Here is an 11608-nt window from a genome sequence, read left to right on the forward strand (position 1 = left end):
GATCTTGAACGAAGACCCCCGGCGGACTCACGGTGCAACAAGAGCCCAACTTGGATAAATGGTCGGCGAGCTGATTTTGGTCGCATACCACGTGGTGGTATTTGATGCCGTAGAATTTTCCTTCAAGTTTCCTAACTTCGGCGCAATATGCATCTATCTTCAGCAAGACCAGTCTTTGTTAAGTTGGTTGATGACCAGTGTGGAGTCCCCATATACCATGAGGCGTTTGACGCCGAGCTCAATGGCTATACGGAGTTCATGGAGACATGCTTCATATTCGGCGGCGTTGTTGGAGGCTAGAAAGTGTATCCAGAGAACGTATCAAAGCTTATCCTTTGTGGGCGTTATGAACAGAATGCCCACACCAGCACCATTGATGTTAAGGGCACCGTCAAAGTACATCACCCAGAGCTCGGGGCAAGTGGCGGCGATGGGCTCTTGGATCTCGTTCCACTTAGTGATGAAATCAGCGAGCGCCTGAGACTTGATCGTAGGCCTGCTCCTGAATTCAATGGAGTAAGTGCTGAGCTTGATAGCCCACTTGATGATATGGCCGTTAGCCTCTTTGTTATGGAGGATGTCCCCTAGAGGGAATTCGGAGACCACGGTGACCTTGTAATACTCGAAGTAGTGGCAAAGCTTACGTGATGTAATCAAGATGGCGTATAGCAGCTTTTAGACCTGAGGATAACGAGTTTTGGACTCGTTAAGGACCTCGCTGATGAAGTATACTGGACATTGCACCTTATAGGCGTGCCCAACCTCCTCGTGTTCGACCACGATGGCTATGCTGACGATGTCGGAAGTAACAGCGATATAGATTAGGAGAGTTTTGTCTGGCCATGGCGCCATCATGATCGAAGGCTTTGTTAGGAACACCTTGAGCTACTTGAAAGCTGTATCAGCCACTTCCGACCAGTAAAAGCGCTCAGAGGCCTTGAGGAGTTTGAAGAACGGTAGCCCTTTTTTGTCGAGGCGCGATATGAAGCGGCTTAAAGCAGCCATACAGCCTGTAAGTTTCTATATATCCTTGACGCATGTTGGCATTTTCATGTTGGTGATGGCGGAGACCTTGTCAGGGTTGGGTTCGATGCCACGAGCGCTGATAATGTAGACCTACAGTATACCGGATGGAACTCCAAAGATGCACTTTGAAGGGTTCAACTTCCATAGATACTTTTTTATGTTGGTGAACGTTTCTTCGAGGTCGGTAGTAAGATTGTTGGTGGTCCTAGACTTGACGACCACATCATCGATGTAAGCCTCGATGTTGCGGCCGATCTATTGATCAAGGCACATCTGAATGGCCCTTTGATAGGTCACCCTGGCGTTCTTAAGTCCAAAGGACATGGTGGTGTAGCAGTATGCACTAAAGGGCATGATGAACGACGTTTTGATCTGGTCTTCTTCCTTGAGGAAGATCTAGTGATAGCCGGAGTAACAATTAAGGAAGGAGAGCAGTTCGTAGCCGGTGGTAGAGTCTACAACCTCGTCTATCCGAGACAAATCGAAGGGGTCTTTAGGGTAGTGTTTGTTAAGATCAGTGTAATCAACGCACATTCTCCATTCCTTATTCTTTTTTCGAACGAGAATAGGGTTTGCTAACCATTCAAGATGATACACTTCTTTTATAAATCTGGCAGCTAATAGCCATTTTATTTCTACCCTAATAGCCTCCTTCTTGTCTGGCGCAAATCGATGGAGTTTCTGCTTGATCGGTTTGGCGGTCGATGAGACATTTAAGGAGTGCTCAATCTTCTCCCGTGGTACCCCCGACATGTCTGCAGGTTTCTAAGTAAACACATCGGCGTTGGCACGTAGGAAGGACACAAGCGCGCCTTCCTATTTGGGGTCAAGGTGAGCCCTAATCTTCATAGTCTTGGAAGGGTCGTCGAGGCCGAGGCCGACCTCCTTTATTTCCTTGGACTTGGCGGAGGTACGGGGAGGCTCCAGCTCTGGGATCTCCATGTCATCGGTGGGCAACGTATTGCCTTCGGTGACCACGCTGGCCATCTGGATGGAGAGGTTGGTGGCTTTAGTGAGAGCGAGACTCTCTGTCTCGCAGGCGTAGGCAATGGAGAGGTTGGCCCATAGGGCCAGAACTCCTGCAGGCGAAGGCATCTTCAGCACCAGATAAGCGTAGTGTGATACAGCCATGAACTTGGCCAGAGCTAGCCGACCAAGTATGGTGTGGTAGGCGGTGTTGAAGTCGGCGACGTAGAAGTTGATGTGTTTGACATGGTAGTTGCTTGCCGTGCTGAACTGTACTGGTAGGATGATCTCCCCAAGCGGTTTGGAGGCCCTGCCAGGTACCATGCCCCAAAAGGAGGAGTCGGAGGGTGTGAGATCTGATAATCCAAGGCCTAGCTCCTTTAGGGCTCCGATGAAGAGGAGATTCAGGGCGCTCCCACCATCCACGAGCACCTTTCTGAAAAGCACCTTCTGAACTATTGCGTCGAGGATGAGGGAGAAACGCCCTATGTTGGGGATGTCTGCCCACTGGTTGGCCCTGCTGAAGGTGATGGATACCTCGGACCATGGGTGATAACTGGGGTTGGCAGTGTCGTCTTCCGTAGTGATGGAGAGCACCCGCCATGCGGTGAGCTTCCGTTCTCTTCTGCTTTCGGTGGTGGCGAGGCCCTCGAAGATGGTGGCAACCACCTTGTCGTGGTCCTAGAAAGCATTGTTGTTACCCCTAGGTGGTCGGCGGTCTCCAGCTTACCCCTAGGTGGTCGGCGGTCTCCAGCTTTGTCGTTAGCATCGTCTTCTAGGTTTTTGTCCTAAAATTCCTTAGCCAAGCCGAGGCAGTTCTTCATCTTGTGTTTGGCGTTCTTATGAAGAGGGCACGAGCCATCGAGGATCTTTTGGTACTACTCATCGTAGTTGTGCTTGGCGCGAGGTTGATTAATGGCGGTGACGATGTGGTCTGGCCGGCGGCGATGATTTTGGCCAGGCTTGGGTCCATCTGTTCGATCATGGTCGCTGTCACGATGGTAACTGTGGTTGTCAAAGTAGCAGTCATTGTGATGTCGATCATCGGGGCGGTCGTCGTGGCAGCGAGGTTGGCAATGGGTGCCCACATCCTCGTTGAAGCGCACCTTGGCTTCCTCAGCGTTGGCGTACTGGTTGGCGGTAGTGATCATTTTGCCAATGCCTGTGGGCGGCTTGCGGTTGAACTTAGAGCGAAGCTCGCAATGGTGGAGTCCTCAGATGAAGGCGGTGATGACCTCAACTTCTGTGATATTGGGAATAGAATTCCTCATCTTGGAAAAGCATCGAATGTAGATGCGAAGGAGCTCGGACGGCTCCTGGTTGATGCGGTTGAGATCATGCTTGGTGCCTGGCCGAGTACACGTAGCCATATAATTGTCGGTGAAGACTTTTTTAGCTCTTCCTAGGATCCGATGGAGTCCAGAGCAAGGCTAGTAAACCAGCTCATGGCGAGTGGCGTGAGCATGATGGGGAGATAGTTTGCCATGACACTAGTGTCTCCTCCAGCGGCACGGATAGCGGTGGCGTAAGCCTGTAGCCACTGTGTTGGGTTCATCCTTCCCTCATAGGGCTTGACCCCAATGATTTTAAAACCATGGGGCCATTGGAGTGTTCAGAGCGCCCTTGTAAACACTGGAGGCCCTTCGGGGTTATGGTCGATGTCGGCTGTAGCGTTGCCGGCCTCGATCTGCTCAAGAGCTGAGTCCGGGTTTTCATACTCTTACTCGTACTCCTAGCGGTAGCGCACTTCGTCTTCATGGCAACCAAAGCACCGTTGCTCGATACGCCGTCGTGCATCCCAGAGGTTGCTGAGGTGTACTAGAGCGTCCTGTTCGACCTTCTAGTCGTGTTGGCGATGGTGTTCGGCGCGATGGCCCCCAGCTCCTCCCTATAGAGGCAGTGATTGGTCAGCGAAACGGCTTTGACTAGGGCGGCGATTGGATCTTGGCGCAGCTGATCGGCGGATTATGCTCATGGAGCACGAAGGTCTTTGATCCTCGTGAATCTTATTAACCTGATAGTGTGCCACTTTAAGCATGACGGCGACTTTGGCGAGCTCGGGCATCTGCGGGAGGCGAGCGAGCTCATTGGCGGCCACTGCCAGATTGGCGCTTGGAGTCTTAAAGACGTCGTGGCTGTCAACGCGGAGAAACTTTTCATCGAGGTCGCGGTGGATTGGAAGTGGCCTTCCTTGCGAGTTGAGCCAATTATTTTGAGCAGCCTCGGCCCACGCAATAGCTACCTCATTTTCTCGACGCTACGCGTGGTTGATGTTTTGGTTCTCACGAGCGACGCATTCCTCCTCGGTTTTGCTGTTCTGAGGAGGGCTGTCGACGCTGACGTTGAAGATCGCGCCACCCCAGAAGGGTGGGAAAAGGAGCTGCTCGGTGAAGGTTTTGGCGAGGGTCTCCATAGAGCCCTAAGACTCAGAGCCCAGATTTTTCTTCGGGATGGTCTAGAGGGATGTTCCGGGGCACCGACCTATGTGTAGCATGTTGACGGCTGACGGAGGTTGAGCGGCGAGTTGGTCGGCAAGTGGATGGGCATCTCCCACTTGGTCAATGAATTTCCCCCTCAGGGCATCTTGGTAAGTAACGACGACGTTGGTGAGCCTAAAGGGCAGAGCCACAACTCCTAGAGTTTTTCGAGCAGCCTCCGATAGATCTGGATCGGAGGGTAGTTGGTGCTGAACCAAAGTATCCAGGGTCGATTCGCCGATGGAGAGGCAATTGATGAGCTTTAGACCGACCCGATCGATGGATTCGATCAGATCGTCATTGTTGATCTGCCTCCTCTGGTAGCGAGGAAGCGAACGACGGGTCGTTGATGAAGGCGATCTCGAAAGTGGTTCCAAGATCGGATCTACAGTTGTAGACACGGGGGGTGGTCGGCGCAGAAACGATCTGCACCAGCTTGAGGAGCTCTCCGGCTCCATCAACGTTGATGACCCACGAGATGGATCCAACCGTGAAGATCTGGTTGGGCTACGGAAGGAACGAAGAGCCCACAGAAAAAGCCATCTTGTTCGACAAGGAAACAACACGCACAACCCCTACCTGGCGCGCCAACTGTCGACAGAATATCATCGACAGTCCTCCGAGGGGTATCCCGCGAAGGTAGATTGATCGACAGAGAAGCGTGAGATCAAGAACAAGAAGGCAACAGAGACATACGAGTTAGACAGGTTCAGACCGTCTGTATGATGTAATACCCTACTTCTGTAGTCTATTGGTTTGTATTAGCTATCGTCTGATATTGCGTGTGTTTGGAGGGGGTCCCTGCCCGCCTTATATAGTCCGGGGAGCAGGGTTACAAGTCGGTTAGATCTGAGAGATAACTGAAAAGTAATAACTGATTATAGGAATCTTGGGATCATACATATCCTAACAGATCTCGTAGTATCTTTGGGATATCTTCCAGATGTCTTGCGGAAGGCGCCGACCAGAGTCGTGCCCCGTAAGGCTTCGTCTTGTGGGTTGGGCCGCCCCTAATGGCGCAGCCCATGTGGTCTGCCATGGGTATCCGGTGTCATACCCCCCACAGTCGCCATCCGATCTCTCCCCTTCGTCAGCCTCAACTACGGGAGGCTTGAGGGCTAGCCCGGTGTCTCCCTCGGAACCCGACCGTCCAAGGAGGACCCGCGCCGCCTCACCCTCTCTCTAGAACACTCCGCACTAAGCGCCCCGACGACGCTTCCGTTCGTTCTCCACAACGCCGTGGCTCCGATTGATGTATAAATACTAATATAAACTATTATACAAAATAATTCAATAGCCATAAAATACATTATATATATTTATAAAATACACACTTCTACCTCTTTTTAAATAAATTTTAGTATAATGCTATGTGTCATCATATAGACAAATGTTAGTTTTATTAGTTATCAAAAGTGGAAAATGTTTCCTTGACAACATATCATTGACGTTGATAATTCATTTTAAATTATCTCAATATTTCATGACAATAGATTTTGTAAGTTATTGGTTTAAATAAGTTTATAATATTTGACTAAAGGATTATGTCATATCAATGCTGGCACTTAATTTTAAGTGCTCTATGTTCATTAAAACAGTGCTAACAAAAAAATTATTTAACACAACAAATTCAACGTTTCGAGTGCATGCCATTGTTGTAATTAAGAGTGTAGCTTAGGGCTTATAATCATCTTTAATAAACAATAAGCAGTAGAGTTTCAACTTAGCATGTGAATAAAAAAATCCGCAACAACTAATAAACGAAAAGGTGAAAGCTAATATATAGATTCATGATGTCACAAAAAATGGTGAAACAAGTGCTTATATAATTAGATTTCAACTAAATACATGTTACTCTAAAAAAAGGAGAAGTCCTATAAATTCTAACTAGAGGTTTTCACATTAAATTTTCACGAGCCATGGTAAAAAGGATAAGATCCAAAAGTTCTCTAAAGGAAATAGAAGATACATAACTATCCGCGCTCTTGTAGCACATAAAAAAGTGCAATATGTGATTTTTTTATAAAATATAAAGGGAGAGTTAATAAATAATAGACACAAGAGTTTTAACTTAACTTATGGATAAAAAGATCAATATTAAGTTGTTAATAGTATGAAATATTAAAATCTAGGTTTGTTCTTATTTATAGTTAAAAAAACGAGTACAAATCAAATCGTCATGCATATTGGTCTTGGCATTGCTGGCAGTGCCGCCGATCGAACAAACAAACACTCAGAGCTTGTTCGGCTGCACTTTAAGTTGGCTTGTTCGGTTTATTTTTTTAGTCGGAGCAGTATTTTTCTTTTACAGTATTCCAGTATAAACAGTGTTTTTTCAACGTGAACGGTAAATCATCCAGCTCAGCTGCCGGCGTAACGGGACCTTATCCACTCTCACGGCCTCGCCATCATAACACACGCTTGGATCACACCGGAAAGGTGGCACGGGCACGGCACGGCGCAGCGTCGACCGCACGTCCGCACGCACGCACGCACGCCGCCCCAGGATCGGATGTACCAGCTCACTCGCGCTACGGGCGTTAAAGACAAAAACCCTCGTCGAAGCAACGCGGCCCACGCGTCCGCCTCCCTCCACGCCCGCCAGGGACCCCGCACGCTCGGACCGCGACCCCGAATTCCCCAAACTGCCCATGCCCCTTGCCCCTTGCCCCGTGGGTGGTGGAGTGGCGCGCGGATTGACGAGCCCCGGAGGCCGCGCCCGGCGGCACGTGACCCCGCCTCGAGCAGAGCACCGCCTGCCCCGATCGGGGCGGCCCCCGCCGTCGGATCCGATCGGGATTAACCTCGCCGCGGCCCGCGGATAAGCGCCGTGGTTTAGAATACTCGGGTTAATTAGGGCAGCGATTCGCGATGAGGGCAAGCAGGCAAGGGGCAGGGCAGGGCAGGGCAGGGCAGGGCAGGGGGCACATGCCATGTGACGTGACCCCACCACCACTCCCTTCCCTCACCTACAGCTGTTTAATTTGCTCCCCGTCTCCTCCTCCCCCCTCTCTCTCTCTCTCTCTCTTTGCACTGTTGCTTCTTTCTTCCTGCCGCTTCTCTCTCTAGGCATAGCAGCCCATTCCTCCACACTCCCCACCTCCCTCCTCCCTCCTCCACTCCCCACCATCCCCTCCCCACCTCTCCCACCATCTCGTCGGCTCCTCCCCCGTCGCCGACCCGCTTCTTTAATGGTTTTAAGGTAGCGCGCTAGCTAGTTCATGGAATCTCCGGGGCTGGTCGCTGTAGTGGCACTCTTCGTCGTTGTGGCGGCGGCCGCGGCCGCCTCTGCCGCCGACGACGCTCAGCTGCTGGAGCAGTTCAAGGAGGCCGTGCCGAGCCAGGGCGCCGCGGGCCTCCGCGGGTGGAGCGCCAGCGACGGCGCCTGCAAGTTCCCAGGCGCCGTCTGCTGGGGCGGTCGGCTCACGTCGCTGTCGCTCGACGCCGTCCCGCTCAATGCCGACTTCCGGGCCGTCGCGGTCACCCTGCTGCAGCTGGGCAGCCTCGAGACGCTCAGCCTGCGCGGCGCCAACGTCAGCGGCGCGCTGGCCGCCGCGCCGAGGTGCGGGGCCAAGCTGCAGTCGCTCGACCTGTCGGGGAATGCCGGCCTGCGGGGCTCCGTCGCCGACGTCGAGGCGCTGGCCGCTGCCTGCGCCGGGCTTAGCGCTTTGAACCTCTCCGGCGGTTCGGTGGGTGGGCCGAGGTCTGCCGGCGTTGTCGCCTCCGGATTTGCCCGGCTGGACGCTCTCGACCTGTCCGACAACAAGATCTCCGGCGATGGCGACCTCTTGTGGATGGTGGGCGCCGGCGTCGGCGCAGTCCGCCGTCTTGACCTCTCCGGGAACAAGATCTCTGCACTCCCGGAGTTCAGCAACTGCTCCGGGCTGGAGTACCTCGACCTCTCCGGCAACCTCATCGCCGGAGAGGTAGCCGGCGGGATTCTCGCTGACTGCCGTGGCCTAAGAACGCTCAACCTCTCAGGCAACCACCTGGTCGGCCCGTTCCCGGCAGACGTCGCCGCCCTCACCTCGCTCGCCGCACTCAACCTGTCAAACAACAACTTCTCCAGCGAGTTCCCTGCGGACGCTTTCTCCGAGCTCAAGCAGCTCAAGGTGCTCTCCCTCTCCTTCAACCACTTCAACGGCACCATTCCGGACTCCTTGGCAGCCCTGCCGGAGCTCGACGTGCTGGACCTCAGCTCCAACTCCTTCTCCGGCACCATCCCTTCGTCCATCTGCCAAGGCCCCAACTCCAGCCTCCGCATGCTGTACCTCCAGAACAACTACCTCTCCGGCGCCATCCCGGAGTCAATCTCCAACTGCACCAGGCTCCAATCTCTCGACCTCAGCCTCAACAACATCAACGGCACCCTCCCCGCATCGCTCGGAAAGCTCGGGGAGCTCCGGGATCTCATTATGTGGCAGAACTTGTTGGAGGGCGAGATTCCGGCGTCCCTGGAAAATTTGGACAAGCTCGAGCATCTCATCCTCGACTACAACGGGCTCACTGGCGGCATCCCGCCGGAACTCTCCAAGTGCAAGGAGCTGAACTGGATATCCTTGGCGAGCAACCAGCTGTCTGGTCCGATCCCGGCTTGGCTTGGGCAGCTCAGCAACCTGGCCATCTTGAAGCTGAGCAACAATTCCTTCTCGGGGCCAATACCGGCCGAGCTCGGCAACTGCCAGAGCTTGGTCTGGCTGGACCTGAACAGCAACCAGCTTAACGGGTCAATACCGGCGGAACTGGCAAAACAGTCTGGGAAGATGAACGTCGGCCTTGTCATTGGGCGGCCGTATGTGTATCTTCGCAATGACGAGCTGAGCAGCGAGTGCCATGGCAAGGGGAGCTTGCTAGAGTTCACCAGCATCCGACCTGAAGAGCTCAGTCGGATGCCGAGCAAGAAGCTGTGCAACTTCACTCGGGTGTACATGGGGAGCACAGAGTATACCTTCAATAAAAATGGATCCATGATATTTCTGGATTTGTCATTTAATCAGCTCGACTCAGAGATCCCAAAGGAGCTTGGGAACATGTTCTACCTCATGATCATGAATCTTGGGCACAACTTACTGTCTGGTGTCATCCCACCCGAACTAGCTGGTGCCAAGAAGCTTGCGGTACTCGACCTGTCATACAACCAGTTGGAAGGGCCTATTCCCAACTCTTTCTCGACGCTGTCCTTGTCAGAGATCAACCTTTCAAATAATCAGCTGAATGGTTCAATTCCAGAGCTCGGTTCGCTGTCCACATTCCCGAAGATTTCATATGAGAATAACTCTGGTCTTTGTGGCTTCCCACTGTTGCCATGCGGGCACAATGCAGGCTCAAGTTCTTCCGATGACCACCGATCCCACCGGAACCAGGCTTCACTCGCAGGTAGTGTTGCTATGGGACTATTGTTCTCGCTGTTCTGCATAGTTGGTATTGTCATCATAGCCATCGAGTGCAAGAAGCGGAGGCAGATCAATGAAGAGGCAAGTACCTCTCGTGACATATACATTGATAGCCGGTCACATTCTGGGACTACCAATTGGAGACTCTCTGGTACTAATGCCCTCAGTGTCAACCTTGCTACATTTGAGAAGCGACTGCAGAAACTCACCTTTAATGATCTTATTGTGGCCACGAATGGCTTCCACAATGATAGCCTAATTGGGTCTGGTGGTTTTGGGGATGTCTATAAGGCCCAGCTCAAGGATGGAAAGGTTGTTGCGATCAAGAAGCTTATACATGTGAGTGGTCAGGGTGACCGGGAGTTTACTGCAGAAATGGAGACCATTGGGAGGATCAAACACCGCAACCTTGTTCCGCTCCTCGGCTACTGCAAGTGTGGTGAGGAGCGGCTGTTGGTTTATGATTACATGAGGTTTGGCAGCTTGGAAGATGTGTTGCACGACCGAAAAAAGACTGGGAGTAAGCTAAATTGGGCAGCAAGAAAAAAGATCGCCATTGGGGCTGCAAGGGGATTGGCATACCTCCACCACAACTGTATTCCACACATCATCCATCGAGACATGAAGTCAAGCAATGTGCTTATTGATGAGCAATTAGAGGCAAGGGTATCTGATTTTGGTATGGCAAGGATGATGAGCGTGGTGGACACCCATCTGAGTGTGTCCACTCTCGCCGGCACTCCAGGTTATGTGCCACCAGAGTACTACCAGAGCTTCAGATGCACTACCAAGGGTGATGTGTATAGCTATGGTGTTGTATTGCTCGAGCTGCTCACTGGGAAACCGCCTACAGATTCAACTGACTTCGGTGAGGACAACAATCTTGTAGGATGGGTCAAACAACACTCAAAGTCGAAGCTCACAGATGTGTTTGATCCTGAACTGGTGAAGGAGGATCCAGCCTTGGAGCTCGAGCTACTGGAGCACCTAAAAATTGCTTCCCAGTGCTTGCATGACATGCCATCGAAGCGTCCGACAATGCTGAAAGTCATGGCAATGTTCAAGGAGTTGCAGGCCAGTTCGGCGGTGGACTCAAAGACTTCAGAATGCACAGGTGCCATGGATGATGCATGCTTCGGAGATGTGGAGATGACGACCCTGAAAGAAGACAAGGAGGAGAAGGACTAGCAAGGCCACCCACACGCGAGAAACTGCCCAGGGTAGTAGTGGCAGCTACACGGCCAGTCAGAGGCAAAATGCCCGTAGGAATCAGTTGGTCGGGATACCATTTGAAGTCTCTTCTTGAGCTTAGCATTCCCTTCTGATGGTACAAGACAGAAGTTTTCCCTCATAGCTTCGTCAGTTGAAGATGTTATGTACCTATACGGGAGTAGGTTGATTTTCTTTTCTTCTTCTTTTCAAGCTTTGTTCATCTCCTCGTCACACTTCAGTAAGAGCTGTGTATGTAGATATATAAATGGTGATTTTTCTTCGGTGCCAAATCCACTTCGTTCCATTCCTTGTTGTCAAATTTCCCCTTCCTTTTTGATCAACGATGTTGCAGATTGTACCATCAATGTACATAGATACATACTGTAATTGCAGATGCAGCAACAGCAAGCATGATGGAAATGGCGTCCAGATCTGAGAAGCAAGCGGTGAAGCACCATGCGAAGGGCAGAAGTGCAAGAGTACACTGGACTGGCCAAGCAAGATGAACAGCAAAAGGCCACCAAGGGGAGGGGC

General features: G+C 51.9%; 1 protein-coding gene across 1 annotated transcript; it reads left to right on the plus strand.

Moving 5' to 3' along the window:
* Positions 1-7546: 7546 nt before the first annotated feature.
* On the plus strand, positions 7547-11394 carry LOC136456459 (brassinosteroid LRR receptor kinase BRI1-like). Its single transcript, XM_066456341.1, has one exon. The coding sequence runs from the start codon at positions 7691-7693 to the stop codon at positions 11048-11050; it is 3360 nt and encodes a 1119-aa protein (XP_066312438.1). The 5' UTR covers positions 7547-7690; the 3' UTR covers positions 11051-11394.
* Positions 11395-11608: the final 214 nt, after the last annotated feature.

The sequence above is a fragment of the Miscanthus floridulus genome, chromosome 6 (assembly GCF_019320115.1).
Source record: "Miscanthus floridulus cultivar M001 chromosome 6, ASM1932011v1, whole genome shotgun sequence".
Lineage (NCBI taxonomy): Eukaryota > Viridiplantae > Streptophyta > Magnoliopsida > Poales > Poaceae > Miscanthus > Miscanthus floridulus.

Excerpts from the sequence above, each read along its gene's own strand:
- LOC136456459 (XM_066456341.1), top strand. The coding sequence starts at position 7,691 with ATGGAATCTCCGGGGCTGGTCGCTGTAGTGGCACTCTTCGTCGTTGTG.